The 24,037-nt window shown below is 39.9% G+C and overlaps 1 protein-coding gene across 3 annotated transcripts in view; it reads right to left on the bottom strand.

The window, feature by feature from the left end:
• Nucleotides 1-23,351, bottom strand: part of erap1b (endoplasmic reticulum aminopeptidase 1b) — a 69,901-nt gene extending 46,550 nt beyond the window's left edge. For all 3 annotated transcript variants that reach the window (XM_043709753.1, XM_043709760.1, XM_043709770.1), the window contains exons 1-6: nt 22,678-23,351; nt 16,942-17,080; nt 14,845-14,979; nt 12,708-12,828; nt 4,405-4,559; nt 3,281-3,394 (exon numbers count right to left, since the gene is read on the bottom strand). In XM_043709753.1, coding sequence (XP_043565688.1) covers nt 3,281-3,394; nt 4,405-4,559; nt 12,708-12,828; nt 14,845-14,979; nt 16,942-17,080; nt 22,678-23,258 — 1,245 coding nt within the window. In that variant the 5' untranslated portion in view covers nt 23,259-23,351. The remainder of the gene's footprint in view (nt 1-3,280; nt 3,395-4,404; nt 4,560-12,707; nt 12,829-14,844; nt 14,980-16,941; nt 17,081-22,677) is intronic.
• Between the last annotated feature and the right edge of the window lie 686 nt (nt 23,352-24,037).

The raw sequence follows: 24,037 nt of genomic DNA, 5'->3' as shown, positions 1-24,037 counted from the left end.
AGTAATAACATTAGCAAATTTGCTGATGATACTAAGCTGGGTGGCAGGATGAAATGTGAGGAGGATGTTAGGAGATTACAGGGTGACCTGGACAGGTTAGGTGAGTGGTCAGATGCATGGCAGATGCAGTTTAATGTGGATAAATGTATGGTTATCCACTTTGGTGGCAAGAACAGGAAGGCAGATTACTACCTAAAAGGAATCAATTTAGGTAAACGGGCAGTACAGAGAGATCTGGGTGTTCTTGTACACCAGTCAATGAAGGTAAGCATGCAGGTACAGCAGGTAGTAAAGAAGGCTAATAGCATGCTGGCCTTCATAGCAAGATGGATTGAGTATAGAAGCAAAGAGGTTCTTCTGCAGCTGTACAGGGCCCTGGTGTGACTACACCTGGAGTATTGTGTGCAGTTCTGGTCTTCAAATTTGAGGAAAGACATTTTGGCTATTGAGGCAGTGCAGTGTAGGTTCACGAGGTCAATTCCTGGAATGGCGGGATTACCTTACACTGAAAGACTGGAGCGACTGGGCTTGTATATCCTTGGGTTTAGAAGACTGAGAGGGGATCTGATTGAGACATATAAGATTATTAAAGAATTGGACACTCTGTAGTCAGGAAACATGTTTCCGCTGATGGGTGAGTGCCGAACCAGAGGACACAGCTTAAAAATACGGGGTAGACCATTTAGGACAGAGATGAGGAGAAACTTCTTCACTCAGAGAGTGGTGGCTGTGTGGAATACTCTGTCCTAGAAGGGCAGTAGAGGCCCAGTCTCTGGATTCATTTAAGAAAGAGTTGGATAGAGCTCTCAAGGATTGTGGAATCAAGGGTTATGGAGATAAGGCAGGAACAGGATACTAATTAAGGATGATCAGCCATGATCATATTGAATGGTGGTGCAGGCTCGAAGGGCAGAATGGCCTATTGTCATCCACATTGACCAGATACCCTAAACAAATCTACTCCAATTTACCAACATTTGGTCCATATCCCTCTAAATCCTTCTTATTCATGTACCCATCCAGATGCCTTTTAAATGCTGTAATTGTACCAGCCTCTGCCATATCCTGTGGCAGCTTCTTCCATACACACACCACCCTCTACATGAAAACGTTGCCCCTTAGATCCCTTTTATATCGATCCCCTCTCATCTTTAATCTATGCCCTCTAGTTTTGGACTCCCTTACCCTGGGAAAAAGACCTTGGGATAAAGACCTTGACTCTTTATCCTACCCACGTCCCTCATGATTTTATAAACCTCCAAAAGGTATCCCCTCAGCCTCCAATGCTCCAGGGAAACACACCTCAGCCTATGCAACCCTTCCCAAAAACTCCTTGATTTTATAGACCTCTATAACGACCCCCTCAGCCTCCAACACTCCAGGGAATAAAACCTCAGCCTACTCAGCCTCTCCCCAAAGCCCCTCATGATTTTATAAACCTCTACAAAGTCCCCCCTCAGCCTCGAATGCTCCAGGGAAAAAAGCCCCAGCCTACTCAGCCCCTCCCTAAAGCTCAAACCCGTCAATCCTGGCAAAATCCTTCTAAGTCTTTCTGAACCCTTTCCAGTTTAACAACATCTTTCCTATTGCAGGGAGACCAGAAGTGAATGCACATTCTAACATCTAGAGGGTTGCATCGTCCCAGATGGTCTCAGCTTCTCAAGTCGCACTGAAGTTGCACTTCTATGATTCATCTACTATGAATTCTGTGCAACTTTACCTTAACCAACTCTACTATATCTTTAATTAGTAAACCAAAGGTAGAAACTAAACTTTTACAAAGTACAACAGTTCCATTTATTTTAGCAAACACACCAATCATTAACAATGACTGAACAGTTTTTTTAATGAACTTCAATGCCACTGTTTCGCTAAAAGGTCAGCAGCTCAAGCAAGTAACTGCCCTTAACTTTTCATTTCTATCACCAATGGTTTAACTGTTAAAATTTGGAGGAGAGCAGATTAAGGCAATTCAAATTCAAAATTTTCTCACTCTGCATGATCATTAGGAGCTCATATTGATTGCTTCCAAAAATCAACACCTAATCACATATAAATGAGGTCAGAAGTCACATGACACCAGGTTATAGTCCAACAGGTTTATTTGAAATCACAACCTTTCAAAGCATTACTTCTTCACCAGGTGAAGTGAAGGAAAGCACACAGGCATGGAAGTTATAGGCAGAGAGTTCAAAAGGTGGTACAAATGCTGTGATAAAGTGTTGACAGGCTGAATAGCAAGTCTCTGCAGGTGATCAAGTGTCAGATGGTGTGAGTAAAGTGTCAATAGCTGAATAGCAAGTGAAGGGATGACCTATGATCCAATTAGTTGAGGCAGAGAGATAATTACAAAAAATTAAAAATAAGATAGTACTCAAGACAAACCAAATGACTGGAATGACATGTTAGGTATAAGAGACGCATGTCTAGATTAGAGTGGTGCTGGAAAAGCACAGCAGGTCAGACTGCATCCGAAGAGCAGTAAAATCGACGTTTCGGGCAAAAGCCCTTCATCAGGAATGGCTTTTGAAGGTCTTTTGCCCGAAATGTCGATTCTCCTGCTCCTTGGATGCTGCCTGACCTACTGTGCTTTTCCAGCACCACTCTAATCTAGACTCTGATCTCCAGCATCTGCAGTCCTCACTTTTGCCTATAAGAGATGCATGCCAAGGGTCTAACAAGTAATCTAAAACTGTGTAAACTAATTAAGGCAGAGAGACCATAACACGTTATCAAGGTGATGGTGTTAAAACAGGACCGTAAGGAAGATTTTACAAATTATAGAACAATGTCTGGTGGGGCTACATGAGGCGCAACATGAATCCAAGATCATGGTTGAGGCCATCTTCATGTATACAGAACTTAGCTATCAGTTTCTGCTCAGCGATTCTGCATTGCTGTGTGTCTCGAAGGCTGAGACTTCTGATCTTGCCCATCCCAGTCCAACATCGGCACATCCAAATCATCACATATGAATGGGAAGTTTGAATCTGTTTCTCACGGTTCAGTAGGAAGACAGCGACATCACTACCTTGCCAGATAATATTTCTGTATCTGCATCAGTGCACTGTGGATATGACTTATCTATTATTTTATAATAATATTTTCAAGCTGGAGCAGCTGAAATTTATAGCTTGCTTAGTCTTTTCCACAATATTAAATATGAGATGTTTAACATATGCAATTTCTTAATAGACAGAATTCACTACAATGTGACGATGATCCTTATAAAAGATCTAGACTCCTCAATTATCCTCAACAAAAGCTCATCAGTACTTACAACTTGAAGCTCTGGGTGTGTGATGTTAACCGAGATAATTTCCATGAACTTGGCAAATCCTTCATTCAGCCAAAGATCATTCCACCACTCCATGGTTACCAAATTTCCAAACCACTAAGAGAAATACATTTCAGACATCAGCAACTAGTTTATTCTTTTGCTGCCTATATAAATAATAATGAGTTTATACACCACAGGTTAACACAATCCAGCATAGCAACTATTATTTCAAAATATTATGTAAAGAAAAACAGTATGGATTCATAGCACACTGGAATGCCAATGTCTAATTTGCTATAGCAATGAGATCAATCATTGATTCTCACTTCTAGAGTTTCATTTTTGTTTCAAAGTTCGAAGAATTCTTCGACATTGAATGAGTCATAAATCAGAAGCAAACTCTTTCCTGAGCCACACTTGAGGACAATCAGTGGCTAATTAAGGGCTGCAACAGCGGACATCAAGGGAATGTTTCTTTTTTTATCATAGATGTTAAAAAGAAAAAAAAAAGGACAACTATATTCCTGATTGCTGAACAAAAGATTTACCATCCTGTTATTAAGGCAATACCATTACAAACTTCCAACTGGACCTCAAAGATTTCCATAACCCCAGTTCATTTCCTGAATCAAAGTGCATTATGTGACAGACTCCTATGACCAATAATGACACCAAAGGCACTCCAGTCTAAGGAACACTTCCAACAGAAACAGCAGTGAAGGTTCATAAAAGACAACAGCAGAACTGCAGGCTCTGTAGTTTCAGGTAACTGAGGAGCAGCAACATGAAGGGAGGAGAAGTCTTCCACTAGGCAAATTCTTGTATATTGGAGTGCTGTTGCAACTATCCCAGGTCTACCAGAATGGTGGATTAGGTAATCCTACAAAACAGTGCTAAGAAAAATGGTTCTAACTGGGACAGAAGGCCTTGCTCCACATGACTCCTTTTGTAGCACCCATTATAGGGAGCAAGGAAGCAAAATGGAGCTGTTGGCCAGGAGGCTCCAGCTGTCTCTCAACTCATTTGCCTGTCATTTCCATGTTCAACTGGAGTAGTGGAAAGATATTCCGCCTGATTAGTCTTTAACTTTCAATTAAAGTTGCAAAATGTTAAGCTGATGTTACCTGGTGAGCCAGTTCATGCGCTATGATCAAGGTGACTCCAAGTTTGTCAGAGGCTGAAGAGGTTACAGGGTTGTAAAGCAGAGCTGACTCTCTGTAGGTGGTCAGACCCCAGTTTTCCATCGCCCCAGCCTGAAAGTCGGGGATAGCAGCCAAATCTGAGGGCAAATCAGCAACGTTAAAGAAAAAGAACTGCACAAGTTGGCTTGTGCTTGAGAGTCCAAGAAAGAGTAGAATTGTACTTTAACCAACTAAAAATGATTTGCTTAATTTTGAAAATACCTACATTGCATGCAGACTGTGATATCTCTTGCCTGCAATCATCATAAACAGGTGTAACAAATATCCAACTATTATTCACTTAATATCACTGAGATGCATTTTGAATTTCTTTTGACAATGTCCCAAATTTTATGGTGGTGAAATTTTCAGCACCATTTGCCATCACTACTCCTCTGAAACTGACAGCAACTTTTGGAGTCTGCACATGTGCAGATAAACAAGGAAATCCTGTAACATTCAGTGATTCTATTCTTCCCTATGAGGCACATTGCAATCAAATAGAAAAACCACTGTGCTGATGAGAACTTACTATTACTCTCGCTATAAAACACTTGAAGTGTGATATCCGTGACTGGAATTTTAACAATTGAGAATGACTTTGGACTTAAAAACCTCGCACAAATTTGCAGAATGTCAAATTTTTCAATTAGGAAAGAATACGTCATAATTTTAGCATTGCATATTTCTGAAAAAGGCACATTTGCTGAATTTTTTTAATCTTGTTCTCATCAGAACATTTTGCAAGAATACAAATTCAAGGCAAAAACCAAAAAGTATGCTGAATATGAGGAGAGTGCTGGTTGGTTAGCATTTCCTGATGAAGGGCTTATGCCCGAAACGCGATTCTCATGCTCCTCGGATGCTGACTGACAGGATGTGCTTTTTCAGCACCACACTCTCAACTCTGGTTAGCAAGTGGACTCTGATTGGTGGGGTGGTTGCTATGGAAAAGTACCCACTAATGCTGATCAACAGTTAACAGCCAAGCAGGTTGATTTTGATTAGTCAGGGCATTGTCCTATTAGTGTCAGAGCCAATGCCATGGGGATTGTAAGTCTTTGTGAGCAACACAAAAAGTTCAGCAGCAACACAACAGTAGTTACCATTGAGCTTAAAATTTGAGCGAGCATTTATTCTGAGCAAACACTAAATAAAAACCAAACATTTTTAGTGTAGAAAGGAGAAAAGAGATAAAAAGCCACCCAACAACACAATCCACCTACATTCACGGTGGCTCAGTGGTTAGCACTGCTGCTTCATATTACCAGGGTCCCTGGTTCGATCCCAGCCTCAGATGACTGTCTGTGTGGAGTTTGCACATTCTCCCCACGTCTGCATGGGTTTCCTCCCACAGATGTACAGGTCAGGTGAATTGGCTGTGCTAAATTGCCCATAGTGCTAGGTGGATTAGTTAGATGGAAATGGGTCTGGTTGGGTTACTCTTCGGAGGGTTGGTGTGGACTGGTTGGGCCAAAGGGCCTGTTTCCACACTGTAGTGAATTAATGATTCTTCTATTCATAGAACATTACAGCGCAGTACTAGCCTTTCGGACCTTGATGTTGCGCCAACCTGTGGAACAAATCTGAAGCCCATCTAACCTACGTTATTCCATTATCATCCAAATGCCTATCCAATGCCCATTTAAATGCCCTTAAAGTTGGCAAGTCTACTACTATTGCAGGCAGTGCATTCCACGCCCCTCCTTCTCTCTGAGTAAAGAAACTACCTCTGACATCTGATATGACATCATAATATTTCTTCCTATTGATACTTTGTCAATTGCCTCTTGAACCAAATTTTACTGTTAGCAATATTGCATGGAGTCATACAACATCATCAACCAAGTTGTCACAAAATCTATGAAGAGCTACACAAAGTAATGAAAGAATGCTCTTTTTTTAAAAAATTACCATTTTTGCTTTAAAAAAATCAAATTTGAGACATTGACTGGGCTTTTTCTATACACATGAGTTTTGTATGGTGTGGTCAAGGTCAAGACCCATTTCTGTCAGGTTTCCAATTGTTATTGACAACAATCCAATTTAGATTTCCTTGCCATCACCTGACTCTAAAACATGATCATTCGAATATATTTTAACTGGGACCTTCGATATCAGCACTCCAAATTCTGTGAATTTATGCTTGCATTTCAAACTCAGATTGATTTAACTTAAAATGTAGCCGCTGCCTGGAACAACTGAAACTTAAATTTAAAAAAGTGAAGACTAAAAGACCTTTGATTAATCATGTTAGGAAAAGAGACTTTTGCAGTGTTTTCTCTTGCTTTCTTTACAGACACAGCTGCATTTACCTGTGACAACCTAAGGCCCTTGGGGCTTGCCTGATGAATAGTTTTAGCAGCAACTACATAAGCGATTTACTACTTATAAACTACATAAGGATTGATTGCCAATGGGATTTTTATTGCTTGGTTGCTTTATGGAAGAATTGTAGTATTGAATGAAGGAAAGAAAATTGAGGCAGTTTTTAGGTCCTCCACCCCCCACAAATATTCTCTCAAGATCTCATAGTGACCTCTGTGTGAGAAATGTGCACAATTTTATAGAGACAAGAAAGGGAGATGCACCACATACCTGAAGTCAAAATCATTTACATACTGAATTTTATTCGGCTGTGAAGGCAACAACCACATTCCATATTTACACCACTGACTGAAGTGAGCAACTACAGTGTGTAATATTACTGATCCACGTCCACATATGTGGTAATTGATACACTTTCAGGAGAGCTGAACATTCATTTGGTTTAGCACAACAAGACATCAGCACAAACCCATTTTCACCAAAGCATATAACTGACCTCATCACTTATTTCATCTCCAGACAGAATGTATAAGTACACGAAGAATTCTTTATATCACTGCTGGATTGGCTGGAACTTTGTATGATTCTTTTGACCTGATGAATTCAGACTTCTCTCACCTCTGCGGCTAAGTGCATTGATGGCTTATGGGTGTCTAGCAAGGTTTTTATTGTTGAGCTTTTATTCAACTCAATGTGACTTAACGGGTCATTTTCACTACCTTGATAGATCAAGATAATATAATATAATATTAATCTGCATATTTAAAAGTTGATACAACTTCAGATCCAAATCTCAATAAAGATGGAACTTCTAACAATCTCGTACTTTCCCAGTACAACACTGAAGTGCAAATGATGTTCAAGTCATGGAATACTTGGCCCTTTGATTCAGAGGTTCGAGTGCTATCAACTGACTGAAAATGAAGAACCAGAAAATTGTTGTCCCAGGGATCTGCTTTTTGCAGCAGGGTGGTTCACCAGTTAAGAGTCTTATATTATGAACAGAGTTGTATGATAAAGATTTTGTAAAAAGCTAATCTTTATTCAAATGGACAAAAGGAACCTTAAAAGAATTGGCTTCCAAAAGTCCTCCAATTTACCACATGGAATAAACTGTGATCAGCCAGATGAAGAAATCAGATTGTACTTATCTCAAGAAGAATCACAAAAGACATTTGAAATTCACTAAGCCTCAGATGACACAGCTAAATCTTCCGAAGCTGTAAAAAAATCATAGCTTCTGTGACAATGATAAGGAGCCAGGAAGCTAAACCAAATGGATTCCAGTCTCATTAGAGTTGCAGAGCAGTCATTTTGAGTTTTTGAATTATAAAAGGCAGGCTGTAAAAGCCACTTTGTGCAAACACCTCAGGAGGGCCTAAGATGACAGTTCCAACCACAGCTCATTGAAAATATTGTGAATAGCATGAGTATTCTTTTTGTCACTAGAAGTACCAGAAATCATTCCTGTTCTGTTGAAAGGGGATCAACTGTCTTCAAGTGTCATGCCAGCAGAATCAAGAAGGAAAAACAAACTTTGCTCGTTGACCAAATGTGTTCTACCCAGTGATTTTAACTATACCGGAAAACTGACTATCCAACTGAAGAAGCTATTGCAGCTACTGAATGCAACACTTCAACTTCAATCCATTAATCCAGACAACTAACATTTCAACCTGAAACGACAGACCTACTGTGGTATCTTAAAGGACTGAATTGAATTTGATCTTTAGGAGGATCTTTTATCTTTGTCTGCATTAATTGCTTGCGTATTTAGTCAATACCTTTATTACTTTTACTTAAATAACTCATGGCAGTGCTTTGTAACAAACTAACTATTGTCTTGTCTAATCCGAAAGCTTTTCTGTCGGCTACTTTTAAAATGGAATCATGCATAAATTCAAAGGGGACTATATGTACAATCAGGTTCTTAGCTTACAAACCATTTCATGAAACACTTTTCTATCTGGTGTTATGTTTGGATGCTGTATAAATTTTAAAGCTATTGGACGTCACTCACACAGAGTATTTAGTTAGAAGTAATTTGAGCCTTGTTTCCACCATTAAAAAAGATAACCAGCCAGAAACAACAGAATTTGGTTTTATGTGTTCATTATACCAGCTGGACATCATTCAGGCTTGTGCTGATATGTGTCAAGTGACATTCACACTAAATAAATACTAAGCATCTCCAACAAGAGAGAATCTAACCACTTATTCAGAATAGTTAATTACTAGACCCCCCACTTTAGCATTATCTGGGGGGTTACCATCGACCAAAAATTCAATTGGACTGGCTATGTAAATGTGTTCACAAGGTTAGAGACCCAAACTTACCTCTGCATACCTTGACACCATCCTGTCCCCCTTAGTCTAGGAACTTCCCACCTATGTTCGGGTCACCACCCATGCCCTCCACCTCCTCCATGACTTTTGTTTCTCTGGTCCCCAATGCCTTCTCTTCACCATGGACATCCAGTCCCTCTACACATCTATCCGCCATGACGAAGGCCTCCAATTCCTCCATTTCATCCTCTCACACCGACATAACCAGTATCCCTCCACTGACACCCTCATCTGTCTGGCTGAACTGGTCCTCACCCTCAACAATTTATCCTTCCAATCCTCTCACTTCCTCCAGACCAAAGGGGTAGCCATGGGTACCCGCATTGGCCCCAGCTATGTCTGCCTCTTTGTCAGGTAGGTGGAACAGTCCATCCTCCGCAGCTACACCAGTACCATTCCTGACCTTTTCCTCCACTACATCGATGACTGTATCAGCACTACCTCATGCTCTCATAAGGAGGCTGAACAGTTCATCTACTTCACTAACACCTTCCACCTTGACCTCAAGTTCACCTGGACAATCAGAGATATCTCCCCCCCCCTTCCTGGATCTCTCCATCTCCATTTCCAGCCACCGACTCAACACACACATCCATTACATTCCTGGATCTCTCCATCTCCATTTCCAGCCACCACTCAACACACACATCCATTACAAATCCGCCAACACCCACACCTACCTGGACTACACCTCCTCCCACCCTGCCTCCTGTAAAAATGTTATCCCTTATTCCCAATTCCTCTGCCTTCACCACATCTGCATGCAGGAGTACCAATTCCACCACAGAACATCACAGATGGCCTCCTTCTTCAAAGATCGCAATTTCTGCTCCCACATGGTCGACGATGCCCTCCAATGCATCTCCTCCACTTCCCGCTCCTCCGTCTTTGAACCCCACCTCTCCAATCACAACAAGGACAGAACTCCCCTGGTCCTCACCTTCCACCCCACCAACCTCCGCATACATTGCATCATCATCCAGCATTTCTGCCACCTACAAATGGACCCCACCACCAGAGTTATATTTCCTGTCCCACCCCTATCTGTGTTTCATAGAGACCATTCCCTCCCGACTCCCTTGTTAGGTCCACCCCCACCTCCTCCACCAACCCACCCTGCCCTTCCTGCACCTTCCCATGCCACCGCAAAAAGTGCAGAACCTATGCCCACATCTGCCCCCTCAACTCCATCTGAGGTCCAAAGGATCCTTCCACATCCAACAGAAATTTACCTGCAGTTCTACATATGTCATCTACTGCATCTGTTGCACCCGATGTGGTCTCCTCTACATTGGGGAGACAGGACACCAACTTGTGGATCGTTTCAGACAACATTTCTAGGACAACTGCAATAACCAACCCCACCGCCTGCGGCTGAACACTTTAACTCCCCTTCCTGCTCTGCCAAGGACACACAGGTCCTGGGCCTCCTCCACCGTCCAAGCCTTAACACCTGACACCTGGAGAAAAAATGCCTCATCTTCCAGCTAGGGGCCCTCCAATCACATGGGATCAATATGGATTTCATCAGTTTCCCCATTTCCCCTCCCCCCACCTTATCCCAATCCTAACCTTCCAAATCGGCACCGCCCTCTTGAATGGTCCTACCTATGATTCTTCCTTCCCACCTATCTGCTCCACCCTCCTTTCCGACCTATCAGCATCACCCGCCACATTCATCTACCTATCGCATTCCCAGCTACCTTCCCCCCAGCCCCACACCTATCACAATTATCTCGCAGCCCCCTTGACACACAAGCTTCATTCCTAATGAAGGGCTTATGTCTGAAACGTCAATTCTCCTGCTCCCCAGATGCTGCCTGACTAGCTGAGGTTTCCAGCACCACATTCTTCGGCTTGGAATTCTGAAGTGAATAATTTATCTCCTGACTTCCCAAATTATGTCCATATCTACAAGACAGGAGTGATTGAATATTCCCACTTGCCTGGATATGTGTGGCTCCAACAACACTCATGAAGCCTGAGACCACTCAGGAAAAAGTAGTCTGCTTGATCAGCACCACATCCACCAACCTAAATTTTATTTCATCGTCCAACACTGAAGAGTAACAACAATGTGTACTATGTACAAGATGCATTGCAGGAGCTCGCCAAGGCTCCTTTGACAGCATTTTCCACTTTGTGACTTCGTACCACCTAGAAGGCTAAGGTTAATGGATAAATGGCAGTACCACCACATACAGGTTTCACTCTTAGCCGCACACCATCCTAACTTGAAACTATATTGCCATACCTTTATTGTCACTGGATATGTCAGTGGCATGGTTAGTTTCTGTTTGTTTCTGAATGTTCCCTCTTTCATTGCAGTTGTTGCTGTTATGCTTCATTTAATAGCTAGCTATAGCATTCAGAAGTTTATTGATAGTAAATAATTTTGAATTTCATATGCAGTTGCAGACATGACCTAATGGTTCTGATTGACCTGTACTGGTAAAAATGTTCCTATTTCAGGAATCATGCTTCGGAATTCTAGTCATGACGAGGCCTGTAAGGGGCAAACTTGCAGATACATCTGTACCAGATGCAAAAATTCAGGAGGTTGGTTTGTCCCCACCTTCTCAAGGATAATTAGGGACAGGTATAATCAGCAATGTTCAAATCCCATGGAAGAATTAAAAGTATCTTAATTGTGCTTCCACTCTTCACCTCTATCCTTAAGATATTTGAAGACACAAGTTCTTCTCCAAATCATCCATAAACATGGCTTAGAACTACCTGTGTATCATTGTTTCTTCACTGTCATCGCAATCCTGGAGCTTTGTTTCAAACAGCTACGTGGATTACAGCAATATAAAGAAGAGGGTGACTCATCACCACCTTCTCAGGGTAATTCGAGATTGACAATAAATGCTGATTTGCAAGCAACACCCAAATCCCCAAAATTTTTAAAAACGTGAATACTTTGATTGAAAATTATTTGTATTTAGTTTTATCGTGCAAATTGTAAACTTGCTCCTTACAGGACTCCTCATGACGAGAATTCTAATGCTTTATTCCTAAAATCAAAACAATTTTTACCTTTATCATTGCCACCTTTAGAATTAGTAGAGCATTTTAACTGTCCATTACCACCAGTAGCCAATTAATACTCAGAACTCATTAGGTCATATCTACAATTCCTTATGAAGTTCAAAACCATCTACTCTCAAAAAGTTTTGAATATTAAAACCAACAGCTAAATGAAATGTAGCAGCAACAACTGCAATGAAAGTGGGAATGTGCAGTGACAAACAGAAACCAATCATGCCTTTGCCCATCTTTCCCATCCAAATGTAGCATTTGGAAAATAAAAAGGCAAAATTATTACAATACATTTAATTTTTATTATGTTATTTTTAGTCCACTGTCTAGTTTTTAACTAAATTCCTGCTTGGAACTTTCAAAAAGAATAATTAGCCCAGTAATATAAGATTTTTAACTACAGATTAAAAAAATAACTTACATTACCCACAAACCAATTTTTTGAAGTAGCACCAAGGAACCTACAAACCAAAATTGATACAAAAGCAAAATTATATCCATTAAGTAGTTAATATACTGTTTCCCTTTACCTTGTTTAGGCAGTGGGTATGAAATATTAAAATAGTCTTCATAAAAGTCCAGGAGTCTGACTGCTGCCTCAAGTGCAAATGAAGTCTGATTGATCTTGTCTGGGACGGAATACACAGAAATCTATCAGAGAGAAAAATACCAACTTAGTGTTTCCTAACATGTGTCTGGAAATTAGAGTCTGCATCAATTTGTAAGGTATAACCAATAATTTGTGTCGATATTGTACTTAAAACATTGTTTAATAAAAAGTACTTTTGCAAATGGAGAGGAATTCAAATCACTGTCATTGATTTCAGTAAAACAGAGAAGTAGTCAAAATATTCTTTCACAGTTCATCAGTGAAAAAGATCATAACTAGGTGGAGGAGTTGTCAATTCAACCCCCCCAAGACTGCTCCGTCATTTTAATACAACCCTGGCTGATCTCATCTTGGCCTCAACTCCACTTTCCTGCCCACTCTCCATAATCCTTCACTCCATTACTAATTAAAACTCAATCTATCTCCTCCTTTAACTTATTCAATGTCCTGGCATGCACTGCACTCTGAAGTAGTGACTTCTAGTGATTCACAAACCAAAATTGATACAAAAGCAAAACACTGCCTAAACAAGGTAAAGGGAAACAGTATATTAACTACTTAATGGATATAATTTTGCTTTTGTATCAATTTTGGTTTGTAGAAAAATAATTAAGAAAAATAATTTTTCCTCGTCTCTGTTTTCAATCTGCTATTCCATGATCTCTCATTTTAGATTGCCCCATGAGCAAACATCTCAGTAACTACTTTGTCACTCCCCTTTTGCATTTTCTATGCCTCAATTAGATCTCCTCTCATTCTTCTAAACTCCAGAAAATAATCAGCTTAAACAGCTCAATCTCTCTTCATAAGATTCAATCCAGCAAACCTTCTCTGAACTGCCTCCAATAGAGCTTCATTCTTCAGTAAGGAGATGAAAATTATATACAGTACTCCAGGTACAATCTCACCAATGCCTTGTACAGTTGCACCAACAATTCCCTACTTTCATGCTCTATTCCAAATTCCCTTCTATAATTATCAAGCAATGAGTTTATAGTGCTTTGATCTAAGTATAAAAGAACTGAATGTCAGTAAAGAGCTTCAAGGCTTATGGCACTTGAACAATATAGTCCAATAACCAAACAGAAGCACAAATTAAAATAAGATAATCAGTCAAGCAAACTCTTGGCTATGGGAAAGACCAAAAAAAAACAAATGATGTTCTATCTGGGTAGAATTAAAAAACAAACTGACAAATTCAACAGGTCCCATTTGAATCACTGCATCCAGTTTCAGAGTAACATTTAACATTCCCAATTTTTCATGCTAGTATGGATATTTCATATTCCAAGCCGGATAAGGATGCATGTAATACACACAGACAAACTGTCTCCAAAACAAACATTAATATGCTGGCAATTTTTTTTTATAGAAGTGTTTTACACAAAAAAGGTATCAACCCTGAAGTAGAAGAGAAATAAAGAAAATAATATGGAAATTTTAAAACATCTGAACTGGACTTGGAATGTGAATTTCTAATTGATTTGAAACATATTTCCATGATGTTAATGAAAGAATGCAATAACAATATATATATGCAGCCTGGTTAGCTCATAAACCATGACGGGTGGCACGGTGGCACAGTGGTTAGCACTGCTGCCTCACAAAGCCAGAGACCCAGGTTCAATTCCCGCCTCAGGCGACTGACTGTGTGGAGTTTGCACATTCTTCCCGTGTCTGTGTGGGTTTTCTCCGGGTGCTCCGGTTTCCTCCCACAGTCCAAAAATGTGCAGGTTAGGTGGATTGGCCAGGCTAAATTGCCCGTAGTGTTAGGCGAAGGGGTAAATGTAGGGGAATGGGTCTGGGTGGGTTGCACTTCGGAAGATCGGTGTGGACTTGTTGGGCCGAAGGGCTTGTTTCCACACTGTAAGGAATCTAATCTAATTTCAAGGCAGCAGATATAATTACTGCTTTGATAATGTTTATCAAAGCAACTAAAGATAGAGCAAATGTCAAATTTGTTCACAGGTACAGCATATGTCATATGATTCAAACAAATACAAGACATAATTACTTAAGATTATTGTACTACTTTAAAGTAGACAATGCTAACTTACCTTAACTCCATGCTTGGTTTCCTTACTGACCCATTTAAAGTCTGCCACGATAAAAGCCACAAGGTATGTGCTCATTTTAACAGTCACATCAAACTGATCTTCAATGAGTCCGTTGGCTAGTTTAACAGAATTTATCTAAAAAAAACATTAATTGCCCTTAGCAATACTGATTGACAAAGAAAATAATCAATTGACATCCCTTGCTTCCCATAATTTTCTGTCTACATTTTTATTCTCAGATTGGCAGATAGATCTTAAGATTCTAAGATTAGTTTTGGCAGAAGATTGATGTGAATAGTGCAGTTTCTATATTCATCATCAGTGATCTTGGAATGATCTCAATTCTCTCCATTCCAAATTATTGCTTTTCACTTCTCTCTTCAATCCTCCCCCTTTCCTTATTGTCCCAGATCTTACTTTTTCACATTCATGATCTTCACCTTCCCCTCATTCCAGCACCTAATAACTATTTCAACATCACATTCCTCATCCATTTAATTAATTTGTTGCTTTTTGATAACATCGATTACTAATTAATCCTGTTACATTACACAATACCATCTAGTACAGATGCTCTCTGATCTATTCCAGAACTTGCTAGTCTAAGAAACTATCTCAAAAGCATTCTGCAAACTCCTCAATGAGACTACTGTTACCAATCTGATTTTTGCAGTTTATGTAGATCTAAAGCACCAGTTATTAATGCTATGTCTTTATGACAAACACATGATATATCTTGTTTACTTCTTTATTCATTGTGGTCACCATTTGGGGACCTGTGTATTAGTCCCACTAGTGACTTCCTTCCAAACTGTTCCTCATTTCCACCTAAAGTGATTCTACATCCTGATCTCCAGATCAAAGGTCACCTCTAGATATCGCACCAGTACAACCTTCAATGAGGAGTATTGCCCTTCCACCTATACCTTGCTTCGTATTGTTCTTAAACATCAATACCCCTCAATATTCAGAACCCGATCCTGGTCTTCCTATGGTAACATCTCCACAATGATGTTCAGGTCAAATTTTTTTATTTCCAGTTACAGTAATCAAGCCCTATTCAGACAAAAGATCTCTGGTGACTGATAGACAACTTCTCAGATCAAGAAGTTACCTGTTTAACTAGGCTCTTTTAACTTGCTTCAAATCTTTTAGGTCTAGGGCAGAATCTCACTCTTACTTTAAACTTGAGAAAGAATCACCAGTTGAATTTGCACCTTGAACCAAAAACGTGATATATTCTCTCAGCCTGTCTCACATAGCTGAAGTCTCCCTAACATTGGCTGTGCACCCTTACAGGTAGCCTGTAACTCCATAGTTGCCTTGGAATCAGTGTGGTATTCATTATTCCCTCTGAAGTATTTAGCCCACAATTACCCTAATATTGTGTTCAGATGTAGAAATGTATGAAAATTATTAGGTGATATATGTCAACCATTTGGAGTTCATGTAATGATGATCTTTTCAATGAATGCGTACTACAAAATGAATTATTACATTATTGGTTTCAATAACAGATTGTGCAGGGTACTTCTGGACTGCTGCTTCTTTCCTGAACTTGTGCCTATCCAGTTCCTGTTTGACCAAGGCTAAGACACAGCATCTGTGATTTAGGTATTACAATGGTCCAATACAAACTAGATGTTTCACGGCCCTTTCTCCTGCAATTATTTAGGACACTTGCAAAACACTATTACTCCTGACAGTGCAGTTTTTTCTGTCACTGCTAGGCTGCAAGACTGGTGACAAGAAACAGTACAATTCTTGAATGGATCTCTTGGGTTCTCACTATGACTGAGATAATTTCTTCATGTGGGGAACTCTCACAACTTGTGTTTGTAATGGATTCTGGAAGTTCCTCTCCAATAATAATGCACTTCCTTCTACTGATTCGCAACATGTCTGATTTCTCCTTTGCTGTCATATGCTAAACTTTTGATGACTCCTTCAGTTATTTCACATGTAAAAATGCTTAATTAATAATTCCTCTCAGTGATTTGTGCAAATTTAAGTGGATTAGTCTTTAAAAGAATCATGTTCTAATACATTTATAACCGGAACGTATTGGTGTCAATATGGAAGCTTAATTATACATACAATGGGCATGTTGGACACAGCAATGTGTCTGGACTCTCTTTGTATTTTGATTGAAAAATTGGCTTTGAAAGCAGGTTCGTCAAAGCATGGAAATGCCATGCGGGCTGCAGTGGGCTCAAACTGGGTGGATGCCAACACACTATAAATAGAAATACAGAAAAACAGTTAACCTTAATAGGAAATGTTTGCATAATAAAGATAAAATTGTGCACAGCTTGCTCAAAACAGATTGAAATTCTTGAAGCATGAAAATGAATAAGCCTCAGTATCTGTGATACTGTGTGCTGTATCACAGAACAGTGGTAAGAACATGATCAGATAACTATCAACAATCAATTTTATATTTTAGCATGAGTGAGGAAATTAAAGTTGGCAAAGTTAGCAATAAATATTTAACAAATTTAGGTAGTATTCTTTTAACATCCATTTTGAAAAAGGTATTAAACAATTTACAATGCACTACTTAAAACCTGTTAAAACTGCATGTGATATAGCCTTTGAATGTCAAACTGTGTTCCACCAAGATTGCTCACAGCTTGATGAAATAAATATTATTGAACTCATTCCTTGTGGGTGAAGATCTTCAAACTGCCTTCAAGCAAATATTGGTTTTGAATTTAAAAGTAGAGTTAGACTTCCAAATGATCAAAACTGAGTATAATTGATAATTTAAAAATCTACTAGCTAGATTGATGAGGAGTGCAGGAATTAGTAAAGAAATAAGCCACATCATTCCGATTGCGTTGTCCTTGCTGGGGAATGGAGTGCAGAGTTTAAAAGACAGGAGATTGACACCAAATTAAAATGTTCAGTGAGCTAGTGCAGGCACAGTTGGCCAGACAGTTTCACTCTGCACTGTTAAGTGGCATGGTGATTTGATTCCAGCCTCGAGAGTGAAGTCTATGTGGACTTTGCCCACTCTCCCCATAACTGCGTGGGTTCCATCAGGTACTCTGGTTTCCTCCCACAGTCTAAAGAACTGTAGTTTAGGTGGATTGGCCATGGGAAATGCAGCATTAGGGTGGTGGTGGTGGTTGGGGTGGGGTGGGGGAGGGGGAGGTGGGTCTGAGTGAAATGCTTTGCAGAGGGTTGGTGTGGACTCGATAGACTGATGGCATGCTTCCATGCTGTATAGGTTGTATGGTTCTATGTAACAATTCTCCGATTCAGATAGGCTATGTTACAGAATTCAAACCTTGAAATGATAACGGTCAGAGAGTCATAGAGATGCACGGAAACAGACCCTTCAGTCCGATTCATTCACGCCGACCAGATATCCCAACTTATTCCAGTCCCATTTGCCAGCACTTAGCCTATATCCCTCCAAACCCTTCCTAGTCACATACCCATCCAGATGCCTTTTAAATGTTGCAACTGTACTAGCCTTCATCACTTCCTCTGGCAGCTCATTCCATATACGAAATATGCATGAAATAGTTGCCCCATAGGTCTCTTTTATATCTTTCCCCTCTCACCTAAACCTATGCCCTCTAGTTCTGGACTCTCCCCACCCCAGGGAAAAGACTTTGTCTATTTATCCTATCCATGCACCTTACGATTTTACAAACTTCTCTGAGGTCACCCCTCAGCCTCCGCCGCTCCAGGGAAAATAGCCCTAGCCTATTCAACTTCTCCCTATAGCTCAAATTCTCCAACCCTGGCAACATCCTTGTAAATCTTTTCTGAACCCTTTCAAGTTTCACAATATCCTTCTGAGAGGCAGGAGACCAGAAATGCACGCAATATTCCAACAGTGGCCTAACCAATGTCCTGTACATCCACAAGATGACCTTCCAATTCGTATACGCAATACTCTGACCAATAAAGGAAAGCATCCCTAATCAGTCCTTGTCTTTCCAAATACATGTAAATCCTGACCCTCAGGATTCCCTCCAACAACCTGCCCACCACCAACGTCAGGCTCACCAGTCTACAGATCCCTGACTTGTCCTTACTACCCTTCTTAAACAGAGGCACCACGTTAGCCAACCTCACTTGTGACTATTCATGAGACAAATATCTCAGCAAGAGGCCTCCCAAAGAGTTCTAGGGTATACCTGATCAGATCCTGGTGATTTATCCACCTTTATGCATTTCAAGACATCCAGCACATTCTCCTCTGTAATATGGACATATTTCAAGGTGTCGCCACCTATTTCCCTACACTCTGTATCTTCCACGTCCTTCTCCACAGTAAACACTGATGCAAATTACTCATTTCATATCTCCCCCATCTCCTGTAGTTCCATACAAAGGCCACCTTGCTAATCTTTGAGGGGCCCTATTCTCTCCCTAGTTACCCTTTTGACCTTAATGTATTTGTAAAAACACTTTGATTTCTCCTTAACCCTATTTCTCATCTCCCCTTGTTGCCCTCCTGATTTCCCTCGTAAGTATACTCCTACTGCCTTTATACTCTTTTAAGGATTCACTCGATCAATCCTGTCTATACCTGACATATTCTTCCTTCTTTTTCTTAACCAAACCCTCAAATTCTTTAGTCATCGAGCATTTCCTACTCCTACCAGCCTTTCCTTTCAGGTAAAAACAATGACTGCAGATGCTGGAAACCAGATTCTGGATTAGTGGTGCTGGAAAAACACAGCAGTTCAAGCAGCATCCGAGGAACAGGAAAATCGACGTTTCAGGCAAAAGCCCTTCATCAGGAATACAGGCAGAGTGCCTGCAGGGTGGAAAGATAAATGAGAGGAGGTTGGGGGTGGGGAGAAAGTTTTCCTCTGGGTGCTTTGGTTTCGTCCCACAGTCCAAAGATGTGCAGGTTAAGTGAATTGGCCATGCTAAATTGCCTATAGTGCTCAGGAATGTGTAGGTTAGGTGCATTAGACACAATTAAGGGTAGGGTCTGGATAGGTTACTCTTTGAAGAGTCGGTGTGGACTTGTTGGGCCATAGGGCCTGTTTCCACACTGTTGGAATTTTAAAAAAATTCTTCTAAAATAGTTGGAATGGGCAAGCGCTCTCAGCAGCAGAAACCCGTGAGAAGAATAAGGACAGACAAAGTTATCATCAATATTGTCTGAAATTTTCCAAGTCCATTGAGACTTGAGGCAGAGGAGAGAGGGTGTCAAAAATCAAAACAAATGGGCAGAGCCAGAAATCTGATCTCTTCACATTGAGAAACTGAGTAGTTTGGCACCCAGTGAGATTTGGCAATTTCTCAGTAGAAGAAACCAAGCATGCATTCATCAAAGACATGGCTGCACTCAAGGCCTGAGTGGACTCCTTCATCCTCTGCACTTGTTCACGTAAGACCTCGAAACTCCACCAGATGCTCCCAACTAACTCTGTAGCCAGAGCATTTGTCATGTTGCCACTAACTCCAGAAGCTCTGTCATCAGCCTAAACTTATCATGAAGGGCTTTTGTTCGAAACATCAATTTTCCTGCTCCTCGGATGCTGCCTGACCTGCTGTGCTTTTCCAGCACCACTCCAATCTAAACTTATCATCAGCCTGGCATCCCACAGACCTCTGAACATCAGTATCCTTGGTGTCTCAGGCTCTGTTAGCTCCTCAGGTGCTGTTCCATCTGGGTTGTGAACCTAAATCAAGGCCTTCACCTTATGGGGTTCTCTCATCCTCGCATATGGTCAGCAGTAGAAAGTGGAAATAGGTTAACACTGTCAGAGTGAATGAAGCTGAAGATTGGAAACTGTCTGATCAGAAGTTGAGACAGGAGGGTCTCAAAGGATAAAGTTTCAGACTTCAAAAATTAGATTGTCATTGATATTGAAAGTGAAAAGGGAAAGAAACTAGAGAGGGTGGAATTGGACCAAAAAGAGATTCAAATGAAATCGACAGACCAATACCAATAATGGCAATCTTGACACCAATGGAATTTCAGAGCTAGAATACTCTCCAATGCAACTGCATTTTCAATTCCCTTCCCTCTTAGGTACTTAGGGTAGTTTTCTTTAGCTGTAACTAGTACCCAGACTGGATGCTGTAAATTGAAGTTTACATCTCACATAGACAGCGTGCTTAAAAAGGCTTTTAGCATGCTTGCCTTCATTTCTCAGTCGTTTCAGTATATGAGTTCGGAAGTCATGTTGAGGTTGTACAGACATTGATGAGGCCTCTCCTGGAATACCGCATCCAGTTCTGGTCACCCAGTTATTGAAATAATATTATCAAGCTGGAGAGGGTTCAGAAGACAGTTACCAGGATGTTGTCAGGTATGTAAGGTTTGGGTTATAAAGAAAGGCTGGATAAGCCTATTTCCATTTCTAATGCTGACCATATGTGAGGATGAGAGAACACCATAAGGTGAAGGCCTAGATTTAGGTTCACAACCCAGATGGAACAGCACCTAGGGAGCTAACATAGTCAAGGATACTGATGTTCAGAAGTCTGTGGGATGCCAGGCTGATGATAAGCTTAAGCTAATGACAGGGCTTCTGGACTTAGTGGCAACATGACAAATGCTGTTGCTACGGAGTTAGTTGGGAGCATCTGATGGAGTTTTGAGATCTTACGTGAACAAGTGCAAAGGATGAAGGAGTCTAGTCACTGAAATGTAAGAAGTTGAGATAGAAGTTTACAAAAGATGAGAGGTATAGATAGAGCTAATGGCAGTTATCTTTTCCCCGAGGTGGGGAATTTCAAGACTGAGGGCACATTTTTAAAGTGAGAGAAGAAAGATTTAAAAGAAAACACAGGAGGCAAATTTTTTACACAGAGGATGGTTCGCATGTGGACTGAACTTCCTGAGCAAGCGGTGGATATGGGTACAATCATAACATTTAAAAGACATTTGGATAGATACATGAATTGGGAAAGGTTTGGAGGGATATGGACCAGGAGCAGGCAGGTGAGAAGAGTTTAGTATGGGATCATGTTCGGCATGGATTGGTTGGCCCAAAAGGTCTGTTTCCGCGTTGTATGACTCAATGACACACATGGAAGAAAGAATTATTTAGCAGTGGATGACATAAGGAGTAAATTCCCATAATGGCTCTTGTGACACTACAAAAATATCAGGAATGCTGTAAAAGATCAGTGAAAAGATCCACTAAACATTGGATCCACTTTCAGTAAATGTTGTGTTTAAAGTGTTTAGTGCATCTTTTACTGAAATTGATCAGATGAATCCCATGGAAATTTATCCTCAAAATCTGAAACCTTTAGGTCTGAAGAATAGCATTTACAAAGTTTACTGGTAAAGATTTTTGCTCCAAAGACTAAAAGGTAAATTGTTAAGGCATTATTCAAATAACATAGTTCTGCAGCACTTAGTTTGAAACCATAATTTTCTTTGCTAATATAATTTGTCTGCAAAGTTCAGTGCATTGTTTGCAAGAATAGTCTTGGACTGTTTGGACAACTGCACATTAGGAGGTTAAACACCAACAAAGACTGGTGGTCAGATGGTTTCCATACTTTAATTTCTCTGCAATTATGTAAAACAACCTAAAACTTATTAAATTAGTATTCGTATGATCAAATCAACATCATGAATAAAGCTACTTGAGACAAAATAAAAATAGAGATTACCAGGAATACAAAGTAATTCTGATAGCCACTGAAACACAAGGAAATTTGGCTTCTAAGCTTGAGTTCATTTGGTAGACTGGTTATTAAATGTCTCATTCTGAAATGTTAACCACCTAATTATTTTTCAGTTGTTAAATTTTCTTTATGTGTTTTCAACATTTTCTACATTATTTCTAAATTCCAAAGCATTTTTCTTTTATTGCATTGGAAAATTCTGTATTTTACCTTATTTCACCATCTTGTTTTTTAAAAGTGCTCTTGTAAAAGCCATGGAAGCTTTCTGACAGATTGGCAATGTAGTCAATATTAATCAAGTACATGTTTCCAGAGGACAAGGGTACATCCGCCTGAAGTGCAAGCTGCTCAAATCGTGGGTATTCCAAAATTTCCAAGTCACTTTCCAAACCAGTTGTTCCATTATTTTTCACTGGTATGACTGTTGCCTTGATGATTTCCAGGTTTTTGCTGTGTAAAATTATAGAGTTGGTATCTGATTCAATGAAAACTTCAATTCTCACAGATGCAGAAAAATTCAATGTGGTCAAGTTTGGTTGGATAACCAGGTCATATTGCACTGGGACAACGGTTTTAGGCAATCTCATCTTGTTCCAGGGATATATCCGACCATCTGATGTGAATGGGAAATCTGATGCTTCCTTACTGTTCTGGTCACTTTGTAAGGCATCCGTTATTGAAAGGGTGATGATAGCTGTAAGAAATCCTATCAATTTTAAATATCCAGTAGTTGCCATCTGTGGTGCTGTTGCTTTGAGGTGTATAAAATAATTGCAATTTTTCTGTGTCATTCAGAATAGTTTCAGTTCTAAATCAAATTGTTCCTCCTTTAATATTTTTTCAGTTGTAAATTAAACATCGAGCATACTCAAAACAGCGACAACCTACATGAAGAAAAATAACCATCAGTACATTAATTTGCAATTAACTGTACGTCACACCTTTGTACTGACAATATGCAAATAAGAACATAGGACCTGAAGTAGGTCATTCGGACCCTTAAACTGATTCATCCTTTCAAGTAAATCCCAATTCCATTTAATTAGAATGATCGAGTTTGAAGAATGAATCTGATCTGAAACTTCTCAGTGACTGCAATATTAACAAGCAATACCTTGAACGAATTAGAAAATGCTGGAGAAGTTCAGGAGACCGAGCAGCTGCTATGGAGACACAGAGTTAGCATTTTGAGTCTAACATGATACTTCTTCAGATTTCAGAAGAAAAATCATACTGGACTCAAAATGTTAACTCATTTTCTCTCTCCACATCTATTGCCAGATCTGCTGAGTTTCTTCTGCCTTTTCTATGTTTGTTTCAGATTTTCATCATCGACAGTATTTGGATTTTAAGGCAAATAATAATTGTTTACAGACTTCATATCTTAATTCAAAGTTGACAGTGCTCAAAGATTCAAATTGTTCAATTTATTCAATAATGTCATTTTGATAAGACAGACCAGTGATAAAAATAGCTAACTTCCAAAAATGGGTGTAAGGATCACAATGCATGAATAATCTACATCTATTGTTTCCAATGTGGGCAGCATAAAAATTTATGGTAAAGACTT

This window comes from Chiloscyllium plagiosum, chromosome 2 (assembly GCF_004010195.1).
Source record: "Chiloscyllium plagiosum isolate BGI_BamShark_2017 chromosome 2, ASM401019v2, whole genome shotgun sequence".
Lineage (NCBI taxonomy): Eukaryota > Metazoa > Chordata > Chondrichthyes > Orectolobiformes > Hemiscylliidae > Chiloscyllium > Chiloscyllium plagiosum.
This window is presented reverse-complemented; position numbering and strand designations above follow the sequence as displayed.